The sequence below is a fragment of the Urocampus carinirostris genome, chromosome 3, assembly GCF_059441175.1.
Source record: "Urocampus carinirostris isolate Australia breed hairy pipefish chromosome 3, RoL_Ucar_1.0, whole genome shotgun sequence".
NCBI lineage: Eukaryota > Metazoa > Chordata > Actinopteri > Syngnathiformes > Syngnathidae > Urocampus > Urocampus carinirostris.
In genome coordinates, this window is record NC_142351.1 from 9,563,856 (window position 1) to 9,591,695 (window position 27,840).

The 27,840-nt window shown below is 40.3% G+C and overlaps 1 protein-coding gene across 1 annotated transcript in view; it reads left to right on the forward strand.

The window, feature by feature from the left end:
- The window catches only part of lama5 (laminin, alpha 5), a 159,593-nt gene that overhangs the window by 63,869 nt on the left and 67,884 nt on the right, over nt 1–27,840 (forward strand). Inside the window, exons 19-41 of the mRNA XM_088330583.1 lie at nt 587–686; nt 789–841; nt 913–1,018; nt 1,127–1,226; nt 2,217–2,373; nt 5,227–5,365; nt 8,751–8,893; nt 8,984–9,087; nt 11,209–11,362; nt 12,540–12,703; nt 12,772–12,880; nt 14,016–14,113; nt 14,191–14,404; nt 15,161–15,287; nt 17,276–17,415; nt 17,941–18,056; nt 19,935–20,146; nt 21,409–21,610; nt 23,309–23,453; nt 25,134–25,274; nt 25,348–25,617; nt 26,957–27,040; nt 27,119–27,349. Of these exons, the coding sequence (XP_088186709.1) occupies nt 587–686; nt 789–841; nt 913–1,018; nt 1,127–1,226; nt 2,217–2,373; nt 5,227–5,365; nt 8,751–8,893; nt 8,984–9,087; nt 11,209–11,362; nt 12,540–12,703; nt 12,772–12,880; nt 14,016–14,113; nt 14,191–14,404; nt 15,161–15,287; nt 17,276–17,415; nt 17,941–18,056; nt 19,935–20,146; nt 21,409–21,610; nt 23,309–23,453; nt 25,134–25,274; nt 25,348–25,617; nt 26,957–27,040; nt 27,119–27,349 (3,309 nt within the window). The remainder of the gene's footprint in view (nt 1–586; nt 687–788; nt 842–912; nt 1,019–1,126; nt 1,227–2,216; nt 2,374–5,226; nt 5,366–8,750; nt 8,894–8,983; nt 9,088–11,208; nt 11,363–12,539; nt 12,704–12,771; nt 12,881–14,015; nt 14,114–14,190; nt 14,405–15,160; nt 15,288–17,275; nt 17,416–17,940; nt 18,057–19,934; nt 20,147–21,408; nt 21,611–23,308; nt 23,454–25,133; nt 25,275–25,347; nt 25,618–26,956; nt 27,041–27,118; nt 27,350–27,840) is intronic.

The following is a 27,840-nucleotide window of genomic DNA, read 5'->3' on the forward strand; positions in this document are numbered from 1 at the left end:
TAATTTTCTTCACATGTGTTTGAAAGGACAGATCGGGGTCAAATATGACACCTACATTTTTAACCGAGTCACTCTGTGTGATGTGACATTTGTCAATGTTCACAGCAGTTTTTGAGAATAAGTCACGGCATTTAGATGGACCAATAACTAACATGCGGACACTTCAAGCTATGCAGTAAATATATTGGGATTTCAAAATACTCCTGGAAGTACAAAATGTCCCAAAACTTACTCAAGTTAATGTACTACCCACCTGTGAGTAGAAGCACATGTGACTAAATTCGAATAATGGCAGGCGTTTACTCTCTGGATCTGAAATGATCATGAATTCAATACACATGTCCTGGATAAATGTTTTTCCTTCAAAATGTTTACTTTTCAGGAAACCATAACATTTGTTGTTTAACCATTAAACATGCATCATTTGATAAAGCATGTTATTATAAACACTTTCATTTGGTCAATGATTCCCTAAAATGACCCATAGATTAGTGAGAAACTTGTAATGGGCCATGGTAGTTTAGTTACCCTGGTTTATGTGAAAGCACATAAAATAAATTAAATGGCGTGTTTTTCATCTACCCAGGGCCATTGCGAGTGTCGCGACGCCGTTGAGGGCATGGCTTGTGATCGCTGTAAGCCGCTGTTTTGGAACTTGTCCCCCAATGTTCTGGAAGGATGCACGAGTAAGATTTCGATGAACTGAAAACCTTCACGTCCCACTTGTTTCTGCCATCTGAGTCGTCTGAGTCTTCTATGCTTGTGTGTTTGTGTTCCCTTATTTTCAGAGTGCGACTGCAACGTGGCCGGAACGCTAAGCGGCGTTGCTGAGTGCGATCAGGTAAGGGCCCATTTACTTTTTATGGTTGCCGTCTCATTTTCTTAGTCAAATTTATTGATTGTGAAATTCAGGACAACGGTCAGTGTCACTGCAAGCCGAATTCCTGCAACAGCATCTGCGACACCTGCAAAGATGGCTTTTACAAACTGCAGGAGCACAGCTACTTTGGCTGTCAGGGTGAGCCTATGTCTCCCAAGTGGCAAATGACATAGATATTTTCTATCAATATCCCACTTATACATGATTGCATGTCCCTTTCTCTGCTTTTTACCTGTGTGGGTGCAGGGTGCCAATGCGATATTGGCGGCTCTGAGGGTCAAGCCTGCGATGAGCATAGCGGCCGCTGCCACTGTCGACCCAATGTAAATGGACCCAAGTGCAACCTGTGAGTCTGAACACGTCACTAACACCAACTTCAGAGAGCAGTCACTTCTATCATTTTTGTGGCAGGCTTCCAAAGTTGAAACCCGTGCAAAACAGTTGAGATCTTTTATAGGGAAAAACTGTGCGCCATTAGAGTATCACATTGCTTTGAGACGCAAAACCATTTTTGAGATGAATTCAGTTCTTGGGAAAGTAATTAGCCCAGGAGAATGGAAAACCCAAAGTGTAAGACTGAGGCCAGATGGAGAGAGTTAAAATGTCTTTCTGGTAAAGCTGCTAAGTCAGCCAAACCAAAAATGTAGTCAGCTTTTTTTTTTGGGGCAGTTTTTGGGCACCTGGCTGCCTTTAAAATGTGGTTTTATTTATTAATGTTGTTCAGGCATGGAAGAGTGCTGTGTCTTTCTGGAAAATAATGCTGAGTCCGAAAAACAGGGCAGGCCACTTTATGGCTGGGCAGGCAACTTTTCTGAGTTGTCTCCCCTGGTGTCCGGTAACTTTTTGTCACAAGTTTCAGACACTGGTAAATCCAATGAAATAATAATCCTCAGTGTCACTTTTACTGGTAAAAAACTCCTCCAACTTGGGAGGTAGACGATAAGCTGCTTCCTCCTTGTGCTTCAAAAAATGTCCCAGAGTTTACATTATCAACACAGGCCTATAGATCCCTTTTGTGGTTTCGTGTGAAAATAACATGAAATTATATACGTACTGGTAATAAAAATGTAAAACTCAATAATATAATTATATGTTAATAATTTCACACATCATGGGAGTAGGAGTCACACTCTAAGCCATTCTATAAAAAATACGGTACTCAGAAATTTACGTCAGGCCGGATTGAATCACCCATTCGTTCAAACATACCATTCCTCCGGATCCGACCCGCGAGCCGTATGTTTGACAATCCTAGCTTAAACCCATCAAAAATCACAAAATCGGACAGGGTACACCTGAATGTAACGCTACATTTGCTGTTTCACCTTGTGCACAGAGCCGCTGTGAATCATTATTTCCCTGACCTTCACCATCTCAAGTTTGAGGTGGAAGAAGGCACAATGTTGGATGGCCGACCGGTGCGCTTTGGTTACGACCCTGCGGAATTCCCTGGCTTCAGCTGGAGGGGTTATGCTCAAATGTCCTCCATCCAGGTCAGGATTGTGAAGTTGTGTTTTCTATGACTGTGATTTAATTTGCTGACTGCTAAAAACATGCAATAGCACCTCGTTTGTCTTGACTCACTTTTGAAAAACGTTTTTTTTTATTCATCCCTAATCTTAAAGACATGTTAGCTTGGTTAGGCTAACTATATTTTTACCTTTAAGGGACTGTGTGTAATATTTACTCCCTCCTAGTGGTACAAAACATTTTCATTCAGTAAAAACATTGATTTGATTCGGAAGGGTAGGTTGAGGGTTCCCTAAATCACTAGGGGGGAGGGGCACCAATTCCTGTGGTGTGTCTTGGGAAAATTCAGCCTGGTTGGGCCCATCCCTCTCCAGGCCAACAAATTTTTCCACCTGGTCTCGAACCACGGACATTTTGCATAGATTTGAATACTAGGCTAAACTGCATGAACTATCATTCTATCTATCTATCTATCTATCTATCTATCTATCTATCTATCTATCTATCTATCTATCTATCTATCTATCTATCTATCTATCTACCTTGGTCATATCCCTCAAGAGGGGTGACCGACAGCAAGACACACACATACAATAACAAAGAAAACAAAAGGGAAATAAATAGCATAAAAAAACACACACAAACATTTTTGGACCATGGCCAACCCAATTGCCCAAACACCCAAACAAGACAGCAAGGCAAAAAAAGGGGGGCTAGTTATAGGGCCATTAAATGTGAGAGGATGTGGAAGTTAAGCGACTGAGTGGAAGAAAGTGGAGATCGGAAGGATGATGACTAAAAGGAGTGTTGATTTGTTAGCCTTGAGTGAAACAAAGATGAAAGGAAAGGGTGAATTACATGAACTATCATACCACTGTTAAATTTTACGCACAAAAATTCAAATGGGAGAGGATGTGGAAGTAAAGCGACTGAGTGGAAGAAAGAGGGGATCGGAAGGATGATGACTAAAAGGAAGGTTGATTTGTTAGCCTTTAGTGAAACAAAGATGAAAGGAAAGGGTGAATTACATGAACTATCATACCACTGTTAAATTTTACGCACAAAAATTCACATTTTAAGAAATAGCCCAATAAAAACAATCCCTACTAAGAACAGGGTTCCACAGATGCTTGAAATCCTTCAAAAAGCTTGAATTTCAATTTTGTGTGTCAAGGTTTAAACTGGAGATTGTATTAAAGAAAGAAGGAAACACACTGTGAGTCGGAGATTGAGTTGGGTAGCTCTTCCATCGGAGGCGCATCCCACCTAAGCGGTCCCCTTCCAAGATCGGCTGAGAGAGGAATCACACACATCCGATAACTACTGGCCCATTTATTCAAAACACAGGTGTAAAACCACACATCTGATTGGCTTAAAGAAGATCACATGATTACATGAAATGATGTAATCCTGGTAGCTACGTGTCACACTATCATAGTAAATGAGAAACACAGTTAAAGTATCCGGCCAGCTGCTTAACTGACATTGGAAGATAAAGATAGGGAGAAGGGGCACATCTTAGGGAGGTGAGACTTCCAGGCGCTATCTCTGAAGCACTTCTGCGTCATCTTCGGCTGAAGGGGAAAAATACTACCTAAGCTGATACAATTATAACAAAAGACAGACAACACCTGGATATAATCTTTGGCTTCGTCAAGGTACTTTTGAGGATAAAATCATACAAAGGCACATTCAAACTTTAATAACATTTTCTCACGTGTTTTCAAGATCAGGAAAATGCTTGAAGTTTGGGTGAAGTGCTTGAAAATGTTTACATCTTGCCATGTTTCTCGGCAGTCTGACTTTCCAGGCCACACATTAAATTAAGAAAAATAATGAAATGATGAAGTCCATACGACACGACAGTTGCGATTACATGCCGCTGTCAATAGAAGTGTCATCGCCCCCTACAGGTGCATTAGAACAGGTGCATCTAAGAGTGCAGAAAAGAGGGACATCTCTTCACTAAGAGAAAGGCAGAGGAATCCAATTATATAAAAGATAACTCGAGGAGATGGCTAGCTTAAATCAGATCTTTTTGGTAACAGTTTGCTCGATGTGACATATAAACAGGGCACTATGAAATGTGTTAGTGCAAGGCTGCCGTGCCTTTTTTTTACCACTAAAGGCACTGAATATTGCACACTGTCCATTTATTAATACTGTAACGGGATGTTTCAAACCAGGATTATTTTCACTGTTGAGCATATGTGCAAACGTCACATGAACAGTGGAACATCGGTTCTCGACCATAATCCGTTCCAGAACCCTGTTCGAAAACCGGGTCTCCACAACAAGTGTTGAGCGGTTAGCGGTTCATTGGAAAGGGGGCTCCGTTCCAACACCCTCAATGTTGGGCTCCGTTCCAACACCCTCAATGTTTAACGTAAACATAAAGCTAACCCAGGCTAATCGTACGTTCGCGTTATCGTAATCTTATGAATAGGATTTCTTACCTTTGTGGTGGTCAGCAGAAGGCGCTCGCACACCTCCTTCATATTTTGCAATTATTTCTTTTTTAAATGCAATAGTTGTACGCACTACTTTTCTTTTTTCACCTGTAGCAACTTTGCTGCTTGCACTGACTTTCTTCGGAGGCATAATAAGGGGCTAAAACACCTGTACGCCGCTCAGCATCGCACCCTAGCGTACGCACTCATGCATTACCGGCGTTCGAACTCTGATTTTTTTGACCGAACAGCGACGCAAGAATTTCTCTAAATTTTTGGTCGGACTCCGATTTGTTTGAACTGAGAGGCGTTAGAAAACCGAGGTTCCACTGTACTACGGCATTATTTTGCAACAATCTTTGTCCGATGATGATTATGATAAAAAGTACTTTTCTTGCCTTCTGGTGTTGGTGGGTCGGCGTTCAGTCCAAGTTGCTGGTGCCGGTGTGGGTGGGCTCTCCGGACCTCTTCCGCATGGTGCTGCGATACACCAACATGGCAGGTGTAGACGTCAGGGGTCGGGTGTCGGTGCTGGAGGATGATGGGAAAACCTTCTGCGCCAACTGTGAGTGCTGCTGCTTGCCGGCTTCAATTTCCTGCTCTACTTCCTGCCGTCCTCTTCTCCCTCCTCCAGGGTTCGTACGGGTGTTCGAAATCCTTGAAAATGCTTGAATTATAATGTTGCGATGAAAAAATTGCTTGGATTTCGAGAGAAGTGTGTGTAAATGTTTGAAATTGTTGCCATGTTTCTCAACAAGTCGGCTTAAAAATGGCGCTGACACTGTGTTGAGGTGGCTTTAAAGTGAATTTAATTTGTCAGTTTCTTTCGATGTACTTGACAAACATTGATGCTCCATGCATAGACATTGACAACAATAAAGTAGAGATGCACAAAAACAGTCCTTACCGTGAGATAATACTAAGTAAAAGTGCAGGTGAGCCTAAGGCTAATACTTCGGCAAAACAACTGATATACAGGACATAAGACACAACTAGGGTTGGGAGTGTTACTTTAGAAATGTTACTCGTTCCTTTTTGAAAAAATATACAGACGCTGCCCTCGAAAGTTCTTTGTAAGTTGCTTCAGTGCTATATTTTGTATGCTTCAGGTTTATATAAGTATGTTTAAGGCTTGTATAAGTAACCTGTATTGGTTTGTACCAAAAAAGAAACATTCAGTAAAATAATATGCTCTATAAAGAGAAATAAAGTTGAGTTTAACTTACTTTTGGAAGATAAGCTTCAAGAGTTAGTCTACTTCCTCTTCCCTGGTGGAAAGTGGACAAAAAAGCGATCATTTTCTCAACCGCATCAAGCTTTCTTATTCCACTTTCATTTCAAATGAAACGCCTCGCCTCTTCTTTACACTTTTACAACCATATTGAATGGATGCACGAGATATTAAACAATAAAAATGTCAAAGATCTTAGCGCGCTGGAGATACAGTATAATATGTTTACACACGAACTAGGAAGAGGAAGCCGGACTTCTTCTTTGGGGTGGATGCTGGGTGACCTCTCCCAGTGCCACCACACGCCAGTAGCAGCGGAGAGAAGCACTACAGTCCTGTACTCGGAAAAAGGTGCTCACAATACAAAATCTGACTTACAGCAATGTCCCGATAGTTTTTGACATCCCGAAAAAAATATATCTACCGTTTTGCCTAAGTTGAATGTTTGTAAGTAAGGGGAGCTTCTGTAATCAGTAACATAATCCGAATACTATAATATTGAAGTAATGCAACTGGATTACTTTCGATTACTTTTGGATTACTCCAATACCAAATATGCTAATGAAAGATAAGAAGAATATAATTTGTTTATCATAAATAAACAATTTAATCTTGAAAACCTTGCTCCTATTTTACCCTCACAGTTTAGTTTATTAAGCAAAATTAAAATTTTCTCTGTCACATGACAGACAAGATAGGCTCTGTTCACATTAAGAACCCAATATTGTTTTAAACACGCCAATTGTTCACATTCTAAGTTTCCAACCACTTTACTTTTACTTGTTTGAAGTGCGTAAGCCGAACCTCTCGAAAGTATTCAAATGTATTAGGCTATGGTCATTATTCTCACAGCGTAACAATACAGTGATCAAATAGCTGATTTGAACAACAATTAACTGCAACATACAAAAAAGATCATTATATTTAATAAATGTCCCTGAACGCATCACTAGAGAGCAACTTCGCTGCCTCGCGTACGTTGTTTGTAAACCTTGAAAATTGAAATCATGACACATTTCGTTTTTCGGCGCATTATGTATATGTAAATATGGTTCTAAATAAAATTGTAATCCTGCAAAATAATGCTTATTTTAACTCACTGCACCTGTAATTTAATTAGGTTATTTTTTTTCTGTAACTCTAACAGATTTTTTTTTTTGTATCCTGATAACATAACGCCGATACATATATTTCGTTATTTCCCAACCCTAGTCACAACACACTGTAAAGTATTCCAACTGTGTGTCTTTGGAAGTAGTGTACTAGTTCCCTTGAGGTAAACCCAGGTTGTGGTGGGTAAGGTTTCGTGTTTTAAGTACAATGTATGATTGTAGCTCCAGTATCAATGCTATAAGAAAAGAGTAAAATAGGTGAGATAATAATACAAGCTTGGCTTGGCCATTGCATTTCTTCTTACCTTGTGATGAACGACGGCTGACATGGGTTTGTAAAGCATTGTCCTATAAAGCGTCATTTCCCCTACAAGTCACACCCGAGAGACCAAGTGCATGCTACACCTGAACAGGCAATGAAATGTGTATTAGTGCAAGGCTTACATATCAATCATGGACATTCATTGCGCATATTGCAAAAAAAACAAATGCACCGTTTCGTAGTGGGAATAACTTCCTGCAACTGAAAACGTAAATTACATATAACTGTCATTAACACCCTTATGGAGAGATATGTTACTTATCCATCAAATACATTTATTATGCAATAAAATGAAGGCGGCGTTTCCCAGTGGAAAATTGTAATGGGAAGAACTTCCTGCAACTGAAAACGTAAGTTACATAAAGCTGTCATTTTAACACCTGTATGAAGAGAGATTTATTACTTATCCATTAAAGACATTTATTATGCAACAAAATGAAGGTAGCATTTCCCAGTGGTAGATTGTAATAGGAAGAACTTCCTGCAACTGAAAATGTAATTTACATATAACTGTCATTCTAACAACTTTATGGAGAGTGATTTGTTACTTATCCACCAAAGACATTTATCATGCAACAAAATGAAGGCAGCGTCTCAGTAGTGAATTGTAATGGGAAGAACTTCCTGCAACTGAAAACATAAGTTACATATAACTGTTATTTTACCATTTTTAGGCAGATATGATACTTATCAATTTAAGACATTTATTATGCAACAAAATGAAGGCAGCGTTTTCCAGTGGTAAATTGTAATGGGAAGAACTTCCTGCAACTGAAAATGTAATTTACATATAACTCATTCTAACAACTTTATGAAAAGGGATTTGTTACTTATCCATCAAAGACATTTATCATGCAACAAAATGAAGGCAGCGTTTCCCATTGGTAAATTGTAATGGGAAGAACTTCCTGCAACTGAAAATGTAAGCTGCGTATTTTTATCCAACAGCTGTATTTGGAGAGATTTGTCACATAAACAAATACATTTGCTTTTTACTTGTGATCTTAAAATCACGTATGTACATAGCAGATATATGTGTGGCTCGGCAAAAAACATGATTTAAACAAGATTTTTTTTCTTTTAATGGTACTGGAGAAATGGGACCATTTGGCTTTTAAAGTGTAAATTGTCCATGAAAGAGGTCCACGAACCCTGCTCTTACTCTTTCCTGTCCTTTCTCCTACCGCGTCTTCTCTTATGATTCATTCTCATCTCATAAATCTTGATACCCTTCAAGTTATTGTCAGTAAAACTTTAACAATGATGACTTATGATGTTTTTCTAGGCTCTGAGCAATCCAAGCAGATTGTGTTTGCGCCCACCACGGAGCCAAGCTTCGTAAGCATTCCCCAGAATACTTTTGTGGAGCCTTTTGTTCTAAACCCGGGAGCTTGGAACGTTTTAATTGAGGCTGAAGGAGTTTTACTGGTGAGGATTGTTGGTCAACATGCTTTAAATGTGTGTGGGGTGTCTATATATGCAAATGTGTCCAATAATGATATAATTAATTCTGCTCAGGATTTTTTGGTGCTTCTGCCCAGTTCCTACTACGAGGCGCCTCTCCTGCAAATGCATATTACAGAGCCATGTTTGTTAAACTCTCCAGCTGATGCCAATCTCAAGTAAGACATTTGTTTCTGTCTTGGATGAGTATTTGCTACATTCCAGCTATTACTATGTTATAAACATTGGCAATGCAACAGTTTCGGTGTAGAATAAAAGTATGACCGTGCCTAAAAAATCAGGCCAGAGGGTATAAAAGCCTGAACCACCCCGAACACCAGCAGATTAACTTGGTTTTAGCGACCAAGCTCTACAAAACCCCTAATTTTCACATTTTATTTGTGGAGAGGGTAGGTGTTTTTGGCCGTAGCCAACAACAAAAGCAACCAAAGCCCGGAGCCAAGGTGCGCACCATGCCCACTACCCTGCCAACCTCGCAAGGGTGATTTTTGCCGTCTTCGATGCAGCACCCACCGTCCCATGACTACCTCGAAAACTCCATATTTGCCGTTTCCGACCACGGACGGCTCATCGGAGACAGCAAAAAAAAAAACATCCCTTCCGAAGTCGTCAGGTTTGCGTGCATGCTGTGCAGATGCTCCTTGAAGGAAACAGAAAAATGGAACACATTACGAGTAGATCATTTAAAAAAAAACAAAAAAACGCCGAAAGAGATAAGCTCGGCCTGGTCCGACTTCATGATTGAAAAGATCTAACCTCCTCTGTAGGGTATCGGTAGATAAAGCAACAGCAGTATAGGTTGGGGGTACCATCATGAGGACATTTCCAAAAGTTGTTGATCTTCCAACAGGGAGTAATCAAACTATGTACAATCTTTTGTAAGACCAAACACTCTCAATCGCTGGATAGAGGAAGCAAAGCAACACAAAGAAGTAGTGGCTCTTCAATGGGTGTACAAAGATCTAATCAATGCCATTACTGCCGCCTAGCAGTAATTTATCATCTATCCATCTACCCTGGTCATATCCCTCGAGAGGGGTAACCGACAGCAAGACAAACACATACAAAAGCAAAGAAAATAAAAAAGGGAAAAAGTAGCAAAAACACATACAAAAATTTTTGGACCATGGCCAACCCAAATGCCCAAACACCCAAACAAGTTAAGCACGTCGGCATCCAAGTCGGTCATGCTTTCGTTCTTCCAGATGAAACGAGACACAAGAAAGCGGCCATGTCGCAACACAACACACTCTTCTGTTCGACAGCAGGGCCCGACAGCTTTTACTGGTTTACCCTTGCGGCATCATACGAGTGCCCTGCCCATCCCTTAGAACGCATCCAAACATCCCACTATCCTTTTACAACAGCTCTCCACTCATTCCTATCACCAACAAGAGCTCTAGCTTCCACTAGATTTAGACAACTTTCCTGCAGTGCACTCATAACACCATCCATCCACGTCAATCGCGGCCTTCCTCTTGGTCTCCTTCCATTTACTTCTGCTCTGTAGATCCTCTTTGACATTCGCCCCTCATCCATCCTCTCCATGTGTCCAAACCAACGGAGTACTCTCTTATCCACACGCTTGCTCAGTTCCACGACTACTCCAGTTCTGTCTCTCACAATTTCATTCCTCTATCTATCCAATCTTGCCACTCCTAAAATACTCCTCAAACACTTCATGTCAAAAACATTCAATTTCCTTCTTAAATCTACAAGTCTCTGCACCATACAACAGTCGGCACAATCACACTCTCATACAGTTCCCTCTTAACATCCATACTCATACTCTTGTTGCTCATCACTCTTTCCTCAGAGCACCCAAAACATTGTTTCCTTGATTCACTCCGTGCAATACCTCGCACTCCATTCCTACCTAAAGCTTACAACTTCTTCCAGCACCTGTCAATTTATCATACTATTATCATTTCCAGAGGAATCTTGATGCAGACTGATCAGCAGCACTAAGCTTTTAAAACAAACCTATTTTTACATTTTGGCATTCTGGGTCAATGCTTCTGAAAACGTATTAATATGTCATGGCACTGAATGAATGAAAGGAAACATGAAGACAGGTGATTGGGAAACCCAAGAAGGTGATTGGGCACAGGTTAGGGAGACAAAGGTGGATAAATTGTCTGGGAAATGATTGACAAGGGGGCGTCCCCAGGAACTACACCACCACTGCTCAACACCTGTGGGAGACAAACCAAAAACGTATACAAAAGACAGACCCCATCTGTAACAGTAATGTATCTATCTGTTTAATGTGCCAGCAGCTGTCTACAATACACATACTTGTCTCTGGAGGCCTTCCCCTCCATATCTGGCACTGATGCCATCTGTCGCCATGACAACCACCTGCCACAGCCGTGCCCCACCAAAAGGATTACAACTCGCCATCCGGATATGGCGGTCTGCAGAGGCGATCATGTAAGAACATGAAATGCACGTGTGTGTCCCGGTCACAACTTCAAGTTAAAACGCTAAACCTAAGTATTGAATTATATGTAAATGTATACAGTAATCCCCCGTTTCTCAAAGAACTTTGTGACCAATATAAAGCGGGGCGATCGTTTAGCCAATCAGGATGCAGAACAAATTGCACTATGAAAATCTGCAATTCAAAAAATGATTACGATAGATGAAAACAATGGACGACCGTTTAATATTTTAATAGTTTGCTTGAACTGATTTTCCTTAGCTTACACACACCTTTAAAAAATCGTCAGTGTTTGTAGAAGCACCAATCATAACAATAATGACAATAATCAGTGTATGAAATAACGTCTGCATCTTTTACGTCGGGCGTACAACTTACAAAATGTCTCCGCCCGGGTGTTTTTGTTTTTGTTTTCTTTCTTTTTAAGACAGAATGGAATGGTAGCTTGTTACAAACGTTTGCTTTACTCCGATTTCGAAATCTTCGTTCGGTTTGGGAATTTCGGTTCGTTTGGCAATTTGCATACTCTGCAGCCAATGAGAAGCCTGCATCAAATAACTTCGTGCTTCTGGACTTTCCCGAGCGTTATAAGGTCGTGCATTTACATATCATTATCCAAAGTAGACGCACAGAGAACACAAGAAAAATGGATAGGTGGTTAAGAATCAAACCAAAACCTCAACCCAAGAAGAAAGATTCAAAAGAAGCTATAAATAATTCTGACGCTACAAAAGGTAAACGTACATAAAAGCATCGTGTATTGAGGAGTTGACGTGGGTTGTAGCAGACGACGCAACGCAAACATTGCATGAATGATGATGAGTAATTACAGGTACATACTGATGGCAGATGGAAACCAGCGATGTCATATACATGCAATGAATGTTATAAGTAGATTTATAATAAACTTAATTTTAAAGTGTTGTTCTGTTATATATTCTGATTATCAATCCTTAATACTTTGCAACAATAGTTTTTTTTCTGCGATTATTCTTCCTCTTGTGTTTTAAGTTGTGATAAATGGGGCAGGCAACTTTATGGCTGGGCAGGCCACTTTTCAGAGTTGTCTGCCCTGGTGTCCGGTAACTTGTTGTCATGAGTTTCAGACACTGATATAATACGTATATAAATGGAATTAGTGACAATGTTTTCATATTGTACCCACAGGTCAGCGTGGAGATGCTGGCAAATGTCAATTTTAGGAACATCTACGTTCTTGTGGTGGAATTTGCCAGCATGGAAGAGTCACCACAAAGACTCGCAATCAACTTCGGCTCCCCAAGACCCCAAAACCAACAATACAGTGTTACTCTAACCCACTGCGCCTTCAGGTGCTTCGAAGTTGCTTTTATTTTGAAAAACCGAAAGTTGTTTTTAAAACGGTGCCTGTTTTTTTCAGCTTCCTGTGTCGAGCGGTTGCCGTTGATGAATACGGAAGAGTGGCGTTGTTCTCTCTGCAAAGTAGAACAGAGCTCCAGCTGTTCACCGATAGTGCCAACTTTTTCTTGGTAAGTATGATTTTTTTTGTTTTTGGCTATCGTTTGGTTCCTCTCTTTTCACAGTATCTGTAAAATCAACACAGAACTAAGTGATACAATCATTGAAAAGAAAACAGAAAATAAGCTTTCATGGGAAAAAGCCTGAGCTTGTTTCTGTCCCATTTCCTTAACAACTTGGACACTTTATGCAAGGTTCATACGGGTGCTTGAAATCTTTGAAAGCGCTTGAATTTTATTTTTCCTCTTTCTTTCTTGAATGGTAATGCTTTATTATCAAGCATTGGAAAATGCTTGAATTTTGGGTAAATAATAAATTAATTTAAACAAATTAGTATTATACTTGATTAAAATCGCATTTATTTTTTCACTCTACAGTTAACTGAATAAAAATCCTGAAGAAGTTTTTTTTTTTAAACTATATGCATGCATTGATGTCTTTATTTGTTAAGGATTTTTTTAACCGAGATTTAAAATGGATTCTTCCGGACTTTGTGATGACGTTACGATAAAACAGCTGCAATACCGCATTACTGCACTAGAGGTCAGTGAGAAATGAATGAAACATCGAGTGATGAACCATTGTGTGACATATCGCCCAAGGTCTCATTGCTTCACAATTCACTTGACCCATCACTAGTGCCAAGAGAGCTTAGGACGTGACAAGGTAGACAACAAACTAGCACCGGGCCCAGAAAACACAGGGTTTAAATAGTGAAGAGGTAGGGTGGTGATTGGAGGGTAATCCGTACACGTGACACCAGGTGTGGGGTGAATTTTATGTTAGAACCAGGAAGAAATATAGTAAGTCCAAGCAAGGGGGGAGATGGAGGTATAGAAGAAAGCAAACCTGAACACAGGATTGTGACAGTATATAGATTGTTTTTTGCTTAATGTTTGCTAGATGCTTTAACTACACAGGGCACTTTTAAATTATACAACAGATACAATAAAACAAACAAATCAACACAAACTTTGGACATCCTCATTACTAGTAAAATGTAATTGTATAGATTTTTTAAATCATACAATCAGGTTAAAAACATTTCGTGAAGAGGTCATTTTGATTTGGTCGCCAAAACAATTTTCAAGGACACCTTGATGCAGCTGTATTAATTGAATGTTGCTGTTTTCCACAATGTTGTAGCACAAAGTCTACCTGGTTCCACAAGAGCACTTCTCGATGGAGTATGTGGATCCTAAAGTCCTTTGCATCAGCACTCACGGACACTTCTCCCAGGACAGGTAAAAGGTCTTCTTCATCGCTGTCATTTAATAATGCTGTGGCAACAAACACACATCAAGCTTTCCATTTCTAGCAGCTCTTCCTGTGTGCCCTCACGCTTCCGGGTACCGTCCAACTCTTTGGTCCTGAAGGAAGGTCAGAGCTCCAACATTCAGGAGCCCAGCTTGGTCTCCCATGCTTCTGCTCCGCCTCTTCCCAGCCCCCAGAAGGATCTATCTGCCCGTGCAGGAGCAGAACTGCCTCATCAGGCAGCAGACAATGGCGACCACATTAGACTGGACTCTTTGCAAGTAAATACATTGCCTTTCAAAAGTATTGCGCCCCCTAAGAACTTCAGTTGTGTATGCCTGCGTGTCATCCGATGTGATCATGAGTCTCTTGGTCGCTCCTCTGATTAGTTTTCGCCTTGTTTGAGCCGAAAGTTTAGAGGAGAGGGATGGCCTGATCTGGCAGGTTTGCAGTGGTTTAATTCTCTCTCCATTTAGCTATTATTGCTTTCACAGTGCTCTAGAAGATAAATATTGCAAAATCTTCTCGTATCCTATTCCTGCTTTGAACTTCTCGTACCTGCCTGATGTTTTCTCTGGCCTTCCTTTTGCTATTCCCCAGTGTCTCCTTTCACATACCCCTGAGTCCTTCACCGAGCAGGTGCAGTTAAACTGAGACTCAATGGCATACAGGTGCACTCAGATTGTCATTGTTAGTCATTTAGGTCGACATTGGATCATTCAGAAGTCATCAGTGAACTTTTGGAGTCAGTTGACTGAGCTGAGAGAACAGGGGAGGGGCAACGTTTTTGTTGTTGTTAATATAATATGCAATGTTCAAACGATTCGGTTCCATTTCATCATTTTGTCCCGCATGTTGTTAATTCTTAAGACAATATTTTCATTTTTTTAGCTTAAAGTTTGAAGCCTAAAATGTGGCGATTTGCCCAAAAAGTTCTTGGGGCTGGATTGACAATACTTTTACTAGAGACCTGTATCTTGACACACACAACTGACACGACCACTCTTTATCTTACATTTTTTCTTCCTCTTCTCCAGAATGCCGCAGTGTATTCTACTCATATTCATATACTGGGACGTTATGTCTTTATCCTCCACTATCACCAACATCTGCATCCCTCTTACCCCATCCAAGTATACATCAATGGAGGGCACATCTGGAAAGGTAAGACACTAAAGACAAGTGGTCTGGGAACGATAGTATGGGGCCTAAATGTTCATGCGGCCTGTGCAAGTTTGATATGGATGCAACCTTGCTAATTAATTAGGAATGGGTCAAAATAGGGAACAGATTATCTTACAATTACAGTGTGCGCGATAAAATAATAAAATATTAGCTTGTAATATTCAAGTTCTTTGTGTTTTAAACTCATTTTTAGCAATGACATGATTATTGTGAAAAGTCTTATGAGTCAAGGGGACAGGACCAAAATAAGCTCCGGCTTTTCCCTGTAAGCCAAATGAATCAATCTAATCAATCAATGAATCGTTTTAAACTGCATTTAAATTATCCTGCAGATCCTTGAAAAGTCTTTAAAATGTGAACACATAAGATTTAGATGTGTTTGAAGTACAAAGATTTAGTAATATTTATCAATTGTATTTTTTATGTAAATGGTCTGCATTTATATAACGCTTTTCAAGTCACTGAAGACCTCCCAAAGCGCTTTACAATGTGTTTACCCATTCACACACACTCGCATACCGATAACAAGGCTATCTGCTTATCGGGGGCATTAGGGATTCAGTGTCTTGCCCAAGGACACTTCGACATATAACATGGAGGAGCCGTGAAGAGCGCTTTACCTTCTGAGCTACTGCCTTATTTTTTAATTATTCACCTATTTAATTCTGTGGCAACAATTCATGAGCTATGAAAACGTTGAAGTGGTTTCAGTTGAGCCTTTCAGAGTAGAAACATGTCTACCCACTGAGACGTTTACTTTGGATCATGCCCGGAAAGTATCAATTTATTGAGAAGTGGCTGTCCAACGAACAATTTTCACGATTGCTTAAAACTGTGTCAGGTAATGAGTACGAGGCAGGATGTATTGTGTGCAAGAAATTTGTGTTTTTTTATTTTGTTTGATTCAATTGTGTGTTTTTCTTGTTGTCTTGGTCTTAAATATGAATTCAAAAGGCATTGAAAAGTCTTAAAAAGCCATGAATTTTACCTTCCTTAAGCTGTAGGAACCCTGTAGTTATGGTAGACATAGCCGGATATAAAGTTTGGGTTGTTCTGAAAAAAGGGCCAAAGGTGTCAAGGTTAAAACTTGAGATTGAAGTAGAATGAATAAAAGAACACACTCGGTGTCAGTGATTTAGGTTTTTGATAGCCCCTTCTATCAGAGGTGCGTGTTTCCAGGATCAGATCAGGAAAGAATCACCCTCCTCTAGCAGGATCATTTATTGAAAAACACAAGAATGAAACTACACGTCTGATTGGTTCATATGGACACAGGAAACGAATATGATTGGTTTAGACATGAATCACACTTTTAAATGCAGTGAATAATGTTGGTCGCTTGATGGCGTGCGGGTATAATAAATGAGCAATAAGGATGACTTGGATGACTTAGAATGTCGGAGGCAAGCACTCAAGCGCGCTTCCCGGCACCAAAAGTGAAACTTTGTAAACACAATTCATCTCTGTAAGAAGAAAGGAATGTGGGAGGCAAGGCTATCTCTTGACCTTGAAGGTGCTTGCCTCTGAACACCAAGTAACATCTTAAAACCACACACTTATTGAGTATACTATAAAAATATAAATGTATAAAGATATAAGAGTACAAAAGTATTAGACTATATAAAAATACAAGAGTATAAAAAGCACATTTAAACCACAATTTTCCTGACAAAAAGGTAATCGATCATAAAATGATTACTGACTTTTTCATGTCCAGAATAGCAAATAAAAATTCTGGCAGTCTGTATGATACTTGGTTAATAAAAGGCCTGGCCACCTCGCCTTATTGTAATGTTTAATAAAAAAATTAGGGGTGCACTGAAGCATAACTTTATATATTTACACAATGTAATATTTGAATGCTGTTGTGTGTTTACAACTACAACTGACCCTTTTGGCATCCGTACACCACTGTTTTGAATTGTTTTTGTCTATTTTCTGACTTTCTTCATTGTCTCTCGCATCAGGCCATGCCAATGCATCCTTTTGCCCACATGTTTATGGCTGTCGAAATGTCGTGGTGTCAGAAAACCAGATCATCCTCGATGTGAGTGACCACAAGCTCTTCGTCACCGTGCAGGTTCCTGCGGACAAAACACTGTGGCTGGTGAGTTGCAATGTAGTCCATCGAAATGCAACATAACTCAAGAACTCTACTGATTTTTAAATCTAACCCCAGGGCCAAAGCTTTAATTCTTCATGGCCTATGTCATCAACTTTCTATTCAAGTCCCATTTATTTGTGACGCCCTTAATCACAAAATGTCTCAAAGGGCTGCACAGATTACAATGACACCTTCCCCTGATCTTAAACCAACATACGGGCAAGGAAAAACTCAAAACCTCAGCATGAGGAAAATAAGAAACCTTTAGAAAGGGGCCTTACAAGTGGTAATCCCCCTTTCAGGATGACCAGGGTGCATTTGATTTAGCATTGGGTAACAATACACAAAACATAGTGATCATAATTTAAAAACCTAGGTAATTTGTAAAAATTTGCCCAGAAAGTGCATGATGGCAACAACACCTCAAGCCTGTAAAATTGTCCTAAAAATGTCAATGCACAATTTTTTTTATACCAACCCAATCACATCCACGGTCCATCCTTAATATCATTGTTTTTCATTTTCTAGGATTATGTACTTTTGGTGCCAGAGTCTAGCTACAGCTCCAGTTACCTGAACGAGGAGCCTCTGGACAAGTCTTATGACTTTATTAACAGCTGCAGCCTGAACAGCTTCTCCATCAAGTAAGTAGCTTAATAGTCAAGTCAAGTCACATTTATTTGTATAGCCCTTAATCACAAAAATGTCTCAAAGGACTGCACAGGATTACAATCACACCATTACCTGATCTTAAACCAACATGCTCACCAACATACTCACCTATAATTCTGGAATGAAATGTCACACACAAGCAAAGCATACCTATGCACACAACTGGAGACAGTAGCAAGGGCCTGCACATCTCTGTAAATCCAAAGTCCAAATATCTTGGTGATAGTACTTCTGTGAACATCCAAAGGACCCACACATGGTGCATGTTCTAAAGCTATGCATGTTGTACTTTTCCTGCCAGTATCTTTAAGCATCTTCTTGGTTCCCACAGGGACCAAAACATTAAAACTCATTCTTCCTCACTTACCTCTGTTCAGGGCCGTAGCCCCGCAAACACACGTAACGCGGACTGCGTAGGGCATCAAGGGCACCAAAAGAAATCAGAGTCGTGAAAAAAAAAGTTTTAAAAGTGTTAAAAATATGCGCTAATATGGTTAAACAATACTTAAGCAACATAAACCAAATTTCCTGAGAAAAGGGGTGATTCTGCTTTGTGCCTGGCCTATTTCCAGTCTCAGTATTTTTTGCATATTTATCACTGACAAAATTTCTGATAATCCGACCAATTTTGTTATCACACGGAGACAATTCAAGGAAATACAAAATGCAGTTTGGAAATGTCAATTCCATTTATTAAGTCACAAAAGAAAATCTTGGCCTATCTGGCCCTACGTGAAAAAGTAACTCACTAACCACAGTTTTGGCAAAGCGTTCAATTTAACAGGCCACATTCAAAACTGATTGCCACCACGTGTGTTGAATCAAGAAGTCACCTAAATTGAATTTGTTGGACGAATTGAAGTAGTCTACAAAATGTCAAGAACACAAGTGACGGGCCACGATCCAAAGAATACCAGAAGAAATGACAAAAAAAGTGATTGAAATTGATCAGTTTGTAAAAGGTCACTAAGCCATTTCCAAGCTTGTAGGGCTCCAGTGAACCAATGTCAGGGCTATTATCAACAAATGGAGAAAACTCCGAACTCCTGGGAAAAAAACCTTCCCAGGAGTGGCCAGCGGAGGTTACAAAAGAACCTTGAAATTTTTTTAAAGAACTGCAGGCCTCACTGGCCTCAGTTAAGATCAGTATTCATGACTCCACTGTAAGAAAAACACTTGCCAACAATGGCATCCGTTGGAGAGTTGCCGGGCAAAAACGAACACACGGACAATGAGTGGTTTCACATTTGCCGAAGCATCTTGATTATCCTCAAGACATTCTGTGGACTGATAAGTCAGAAATTGAACTTTTTGGAAGTTGTTACTTCTGGCGTAAAAATGTCACAGCAATTGACAAAAAAGAACATGATGCCAATCGTAAAGCATGGTGGTGGGAGTGTGATGTTCTGGAGCTGCTTTGCTACCAATGGAGTAGGAAGACTTGCTGAAATAACGAATTGTGATGTTTACCAGTATACCCTGAAGGTGAATGTCTGGCCATAAGTTCATGCCCTCCTACTCAAACACTCTTGGATCATGTAGCAGGAGAGCGATCTAAAACAGACCAACAAGTCCACCTCTGAATGGCTCAAAAAGAAAAAGGTTTCTGAGTGTCCATTTGAGATGCAGTGGTGTGACCACAAACGGGCAGTTAATGCTAGACAACCCTCCAATATGGCAGATATAAAACTATTTTGCGTTAAAATTCCTCCACAGCATTGTGAAAGACTCATTATCGTGAATGTTGGGTTGGCCCAACTTGCTATTAGGTTCCGGGTGCAAATACCTTTTTACATTACTGTACATTTATAAATGTTTGGACTTACGGCCGCTTTTATTCCTCCCTAAAGTCCATCCAGTGCATCATCCTTCTGCCTACGTGCCGCAACGTCGCTATCAGCATTCGCCAACAATGGCGCGCTACCATGTGGGTGTCACGAGGTTGGAGCGGAGAGTGACGCCTGCGAACCTTATGGCGGCCAGTGCAACTGCAGACCCAACGTGATAGGCCGGGACTGTTCCATGTGCGCCACCGGGTACTGGGGCTTCCCTGATTGCAGGCGTGAGTGTCCCAGAAAATCACTCACTGTTTTAGTTTCCTCTCAATTTTATTGTATTTTTCGGTTTATAAGTCAGTTTTTTCATAGTTGGGTCGAGGGTGCAACTTATACTCTAGTGCAGGGATGTCAAACTCAATTGCACAAGAGGCTAAAATTCAAAACACACTTAAGGTCGCGGGCCAACCAGGATAAACATTTATTGAACACACTTAAACTGAATGTTTTTGGAACATAAATATGAATAAAAAAAGACAAGAATATTAAATTTAAACCTTAAATCACTTATACAGTATTTATTATTTTGCTCTAAATAAATGTATTTTGTTAAATTATACAACTTAGAACTTAACTTAAACAACTTAACATTAAAATAACATTCAAATTCCTTTGCTCCTAAGTGAATGTATATATTAAAAAAAACTTAAATATCCCAAAAGATTTTGCTTTCCTTAATATATTTCCTGTCAAAAGTAGCAATATGAAAATGCTACACAAATTATTTTGTAAAAACGTCACAACATTCTGAGAACAGGGAGCCTGATGTGCTTACCTTTGGCGCAGACGGAGTAGGGCGAGAGATGAGTGCTTGCACTTTTTGCATAGCTCCACCCATCCCTCCCACTCACCCAATCAAATAACTTTAAGTTCTCTTCCGGTGTTTTGGCGTATTTACAATTTGTTCCGTGGATTCATCAAAAAGTATCTGAACACTGAACACAGATTATATAGTGAGCTTTTATATAAAGGATTATTTAGCGTTGTACAGCCAAAACGAGTTTTTTTTGTGTGACACCTTGACTGTAAATTGTAGTGAAAAGGTGCCCTATTTATTCTGAAAAGTACTGATTGGTAATTCAGCTCTGGTTAGGCTTTGCGTGTATCTGATCAGGATTAAAGGCTCAAGTTTTGAACGAGATGGAGAAAATTTGCATGCAATTAAATTTGTTTCTGAGCCATAGGTACTCTTAGAGCCATATGTTCCCGACCCCTGGTATATAGTATAGTATACGTCATATATGAAGGAATATATGACGTATACTATACTATATAGGGGGTAGGGGTGAGCAATCGCACCGGTGTTGTCGCTGGCGGGGTTCAGTTCCTCGCGTGCTGAGATTAGACATGGCACTCCAGGGTAAACGCATAGTAAAGACTGTTGTATAAATATGCAAAAGTATTTACAACATGGTTCTCCCGAGACTGGCTTAAGTTGTAATAATTTGATTGCATTTGTCAGTGTTCTTTTTTTTGTCCTCCATTTTAGAATGTAATTGCGGCACCAAGTTGTGTGAGCCATTGTCAGGTGAATGCATATGCCCGCCAAGGACTCTATTGCCCGAGTGCACCCAGTGTGAGCCGCAAACATTTGGATGCCATCCGCTGGTCGGCTGTGAGGTTTGCAACTGCTCCCAGCCTGGAATCGTGGCGCTCAATGTCGGTTGTGACAAAGACAGTGGGCAGTGCAGGTAAGAGACAACCTCCTACGTATTTGTTGCTAAAAAAAAAAAAAGCGGAGATTAGGTCTGTACGATTAACCAAGTCGATATTGTGATGTGAGGTAGTGAGATTCTGTAATCGCAAGACACAGCGTTTTTTTTTCTATTTTATCGACTTTTTCTTTGAAGGATACTAGAATTTCCTAAACTGTTAAAAATTAATTTATGTTATTACTTTGAGTTTGTTGAGTTCTGATATGAATTGCGAATCCCAAGAAAATGGATTCAATGAACCAGGCCGACTGAAATAGCACACACAATTTATTAACACATAGAATTAATAATAGAAAGAATAAAAAGGGCAGGGGAAGGCGCCGGAGATTATGGGCGTTTTTGACCGCTGAAAGTTACTAGCACACAAAGAAAGCTTCCCGCTATAATGCTAGTCAATTTGGGGAGATTCCCTTGTACAAAAAAAAAACGCTCATTCCCAAGAACTAAGCAAATCGGAAACCGTCATGTTAGAGATTTAGTCTTGTGCTCCGGATGGTAGCAACGTATGGCCCACGTGCTGAACTCAAAGTTGTAGTGCAAGCCCACACGGCCGCGCCATGCAGCCGGTGTGCGGCAGGTGGAAAAAAAAAGGACGGCTATCGCTCAGCCAATTCTTTTTATATGGACCAGTGACGCTCGACCAGAGGCGTGTTCAGGAGAGTGATCAGACATGTAGTCTCTTGATAATCGCTTGCCGCGCACTGCTGAACGTTTTGTAATCGCTCACTGTGATTGCCTTACTGATCCAAAATGGCCGACGACAGTACAATGGATTTCGTTCTACAGCTTGCTTTGAGCGAGTTGGCTGATATGAGCGACAGTTCGCATATTGACACAGTTAAGGTTATCCTAAACGCAGTGGAAGGGTCATACCTGTCTTGCATTGTTCACAAACATTACCAGGCAATGTAAGACGATATATTACATCGCCAACAGCACTCGTCAGGGTGAGATCCTCCATCTTCTGCACTGTCGACGCCATGTTGGAAATCAAAGTAAGCGGTCTTTCTCCCGTGATTACTCGGGCACGCGAGCGCTCAATAATCACTGGCCGTTCAGAAGCTAGCGATAGCTCGCGATAGCAATCACTCACTCTCCTGAACACGCCTCAGGTCATACCTGTATCTAATACTCGCAGTATCGGGTGATGGTGTTTGAAATTGCGAAACTTGTTAAAAGCCATAAAAGTGAGAAATTTGCGTAATGTTCTGTACTTGGGAATGTACATCCAATCAACATGATTACATACGGTGAGAAAATTATAATACTTTGCCTTGTTTTTTTTAATTACATTCAAAACTTCTTATCAGATTTCATTATGATACATGGTGAAATGGTACATATGGGAACTGCCCAGAAGGGGATTCCGTTGTTCCATCCATTCCAAAGCAAGCAACCCGAAAACAAAGAAGGTGGAAGTCGTTATTGTGTTGGGCCTATTTGCTCTACATCAGTAGACAATATCAATTTAAGTTTTTTCGCTACTGACAGTGTGAAAATTGTTCTTCTGTTTTGAGATACTAAAGTCAAATTGAGATTGGCTTCTCAGTGCTTGAAGAAACGCTGGGTTTGTAATTTTAAGTTTTACTGAGGACCAAAAGTACAAACATTTCATGGGTAAATACACACAAAGCAATAAATGAATGAATTGCAAAATACTGTAACGCATTTCAGATGTAAAGACAACGTGGTGGGTCGGCAGTGTGACCGCTGTGCATTTGGTTTCCACGGTTATCCCAATTGCCAGCCGTGTGATTGTAACGAAGCAGGAACCGAGGAAGAAGTTTGCGACTCCTTCACTGGACAATGTCTATGCAAGGTGAGTACAGGGTTCGTACAGGTGCTTGAAATCCTTGAAAATGCTTGAATTTTAATGTTCAAGGATTTGAAATGTTCTTTGGGTGAAGGGCTTGCAAATGCTTGAAATTGTAGCCATCTTTCTCAACAAGTCTGCCTAATAATGACCCAGACACTGCTCTGTAGTGGCTTGGTATGCCGTTGCATCTCTTCTTCCCTCATGATTAACTGCAACTGGCATTCGTTTGTACAGTATTGTCCTATGAAGCGTCATCACCCCCTATGGGTCTCACCCAAAAGGACAGGTGTCTGCTACACCCAAAGGGGCAGTATACAATACGTATTAGTGCAAGGATTATGTATCAGGTATGGACATTTATAATGGGCCATGCAAAAAAAAAAAAATAGTATCTACTTTTTTTTTCTTAAGTCGACTGGTCGTTAGTAGGGGAGCGTCTGTACCAGTGTTCCCTCTAAGCTGCGCGCGTGCGCAATTGCGCACTGCTCGCACATTCTCAGCGCACAAGAAAATCTAGTCAGCGCATAAAAATGAGGGCTCAAAATTACTTATTGAGAAGCGACTTAAGTCAAAGTTACAGTGCATGAAGGTAAAGATACATGGGTTCCCCTGACCTTGTGTCCTAAATGTGGTATTTTGAAGTCGAATCGAAGTAGAACGAAGTTGAGTTAAGTTATTAGAGTTTGTCGAGAACTCGCTACTTCGGCTCGGCTCACTCAAAGGAACCGGCTCTTTCAGGTCCTAAACGGCTCTTCGGGTTGTTTTTGCTTCTTTAATCCCAACATGACCAAATATTATGTAAAATTATGCACAAAATGACTTAAAAGAAGGGGGGGATAGAACAAAAAAGAAAAAAATACCAAAATGAAAAAGTAGTGAAAAGCTGAGAAAAAAAGAAACAAAAGGAAGAGAAAAAAAAGAAAAGAAAGAAAAGTAGGAAAAAAGTAAATGGAGAACAAAAAGAAAAAAGTAACAGCTCCTAAAAAATGAACACAATGAGATTTTTTTAAAGGAATTTTAAAAAAAAAAGTAGAAAAAAAACAATAAGAAGTTTGTGTTGCATTCAAATAATTTCCAATGATATCAAGTGAATCTTGTTGCCAACATTGTACTTCCACTTAAAAATATGATTAAATACAGTTCTGTATCGTGCAACCGACTCAATAAGCCCCCAAAAATGTTAATATTATGCGACAAAAAATATCAGGAAATAAAAAGAAATGGATATCTTGTGAAAGAATTGTAAGAACAAACGACGTTTGTAGGCCGTACAACCTTTGCAATAGTACATGAGTCAATTCATTCAAAAGAGAAAAATAATTTTGCGTTGCCGGAAACTCGGCAAAATGTAACTTGATGTCAAGTTTTGGACATGTTTGATAATGAATTATCTTGCCACACTTGGGATTATGGTTGCTCACTGTTGTTTCAAGCGTTGTTCACCGACTTTGTGTGAACGCTCACACCCGTAAGGAAAATTACAGGGAACATTGGTCTGTACAGAGTTTTTTTTTTAATCAATGTAATGCTCAAAAATCTGGAGTAAGCATAATAGAAATATTAAACTTCTCTCTCCAGATTTATGAATCAATCGATCATTTTTTCAAATAGTTCACTAATTCTCGATTCTCTTCGATTATAATAACAAAGCTACGTTTGTTTTCCCCCACTTGCAACCATCAGGAGAACGTCCAAGGGTCCCGCTGTAACCAGTGCAAAATTGGTACATTCCACCTGGACCCAACCAACCCCAAAGGTTGCACCAGTTGCTTCTGCTTCCGTGCCACAGATCGTTGCAGGAGTTCAGAAAAAAGACGCAGCGAGGTAGACTCAATTCTATGTCCTCACCCCTGCTGGCTTTTTTCACAGCCATACACTTTTGCTTTTGTTCCTAAAGACCATGAACATGGAAGGCTGGGTGCTGCTAAGTGCCGACAAACACGAAGTGCCCACCAACGTATATCCGGATCAGGACTTGGTAGAAGCCGACCTCAGCGATATTCCTGATGTGTACCAGGACCTTCACTGGTATGCTCCCAAGACATACCTGGGTGACAAGGTGGCATCTTACGGAGGTTACCTTAGATATCGGCTTCACACGCAGACCATGAGAGGAGACATCTGGTCTCCTCCTGCAGAACCTTCCAGATCTGACATCATCCTTAAGGTATAAACACTGACTTACTCACACATACTCCAACACTTAGGTCAGTTTTTCCTCAATTATTTTCTGTCGCGCCCCCCCTCTGAAGAAGAAATCCTCTCGCACCCCCTCCTCCTCAAGAATAATTTGCCTTGGCTATATTCTTTTTAAGTACACCTCTGCATAACACATTAACAATTAACTGTGAACAGTTAATTTACATGAACATAATTGACCATGTCCAAACCATATAGTAAAATATGAAATGACATAAGATAAAGAAATATGAATGCATTCAAACTGATCACCAACATTAACTCAATACAAGATGAAAAAAAAACTGCAAAAGAAGTGTTTACTCCGCTGTCAGGTTATTCTTCCTGCTTCAGTGGCTTTGCCCCCGGTGGTTTATCCAATCAGAAGGCGTGGGGTGTGTAACCTCCGAGACAGAGGGAGGGAAAGGTGGGAGATATAGGCTCAGCTGCATCTGAGCCTAAATATTCGTCCCGTTTCCAATATCTGTCATATTCCCAAATACCATTGGCTTGCCCGATAATCGGTCGACCTTTGCATGGAATGTTCAAAGATGTTCAATGTGAGTGTCAAGGTTGAAACTTGAGAACGTATTAAAGTAAAGAAAGAAACGCACTCTGAGTCGGAGATTTATTTATGGTAGCCCTTTCATCGGAGGCGCATCCCACCTGAGGTTTCCCCTAGATCTGCTTCCAAGATCTGCTGAGAGAGAAAATACCCCCATCCGATAACTCTTAGCCCATCTATTCAAAAAACAGGCGTAAAACAACATATCTGATTGGCTTACACAAGATCACATGAAACAAATCTGATTGGCTTAAACAAAATCACATGATGAAATGGAGCTATACAATGCTATAAACTTTTGTAACATAAAAGAACAACGAGTTACTGAAAAATCAAGGGATTACAGCAAGGGGGAGGCAAGCTTGTGACCAGACCACCTGGCACTCAAGTGAAACCCATCTTGATTAACGGTTAGTGGGTTCCAAGATGATACAACTGTTGTAAGAAAACAAACAGCACCTGGATATAATCTTTGACTTTGTTAAGGTACTTTTGCGAATAAAATCATTCAAAGGTATATTCAACCTATAATCCAACAGTAATTTCCCTTACAGAGAGCACTATCGTCAAATTCTTGCAGGAAAGTATCTGACAAACTAAACTGAACTATACAAACTCGGATACAGTGATTTTTTTTGTGTGGTATGGACGTTAAGGATGTTTTACCTACACACACTCCAACGACATAAAATACACATTCCAAGCATGCATATGTTTATGTTTGTTTTTTTCTGTATATTCGTTTCAATGTGTGTATTTTTAGGGCAACAAAATGACGTTGGTCTTTTTGGAGCGTGAATATTCTCCCCCCACGGAGCCACATTTGGGAATCGTGCACATGGTTGAGGTAAAGTAGAACCGCTAATGGCGCTCGATGCATTTTTTAGGTATAAATGTTAAAATATATGACCTGCTGACTCTTCAGGGAAGTTTCCGGCACGCTCGGACCGGAAACTCTGTGTCCCGGGAGGAGCTCATGATGGTCCTGGTGGCTCTGGAGTCCCTGCAAATCCGAGCCCTTCATTCCCAGTCGGCCCACTCGGTGTCACTCCGCGGTGCCGTCCTGGAGGGTGCTGAAAGCTTGCCCACTGGTCGCCATGCCAACAATGTGGAACTCTGCATGTGTCCTGCCAACTACCTGGGAGACTCCTGCCAGGTGGGGAAGAGAGCAGGTCTTAAAGGAAACCTATCTTGTGAAATACAGAGACCCCTCGTTACTCGGCTCTTTAGTTACCCTTCGCAGAAAGAAAAAATCAAGGGGAAGAAAAATATGGATGTTTCCGTCACCACAAGGAATGTTTCAGGAAGGTGTGATTCAAGCCGATTGGACAATTCAATTTGAAAAAAAAAAAAAGGGAAAAACAAAAAACATTAGTCATATTCTCAGTCGGATAAAAATGTGATAATTGACATAAAATTATTTTATATAAACAAATGCACCCAATCCCATTTGAGGGGAGCTGGTTGGAGCACAATAATATCCTGGAATTCTCACATACAGGTAATCAGAGCAAAACTCAGGTTTGAGTGTGTTTTACTTTGGAATTAGCAGTGTCTGAAATAACGTCTGCCCAGACGCCCGGGGCGTGCATCTTTTTCGTCGGGCGGACAACTTACAAAATGTCTCCGGCCGGGTGGCTGACAACT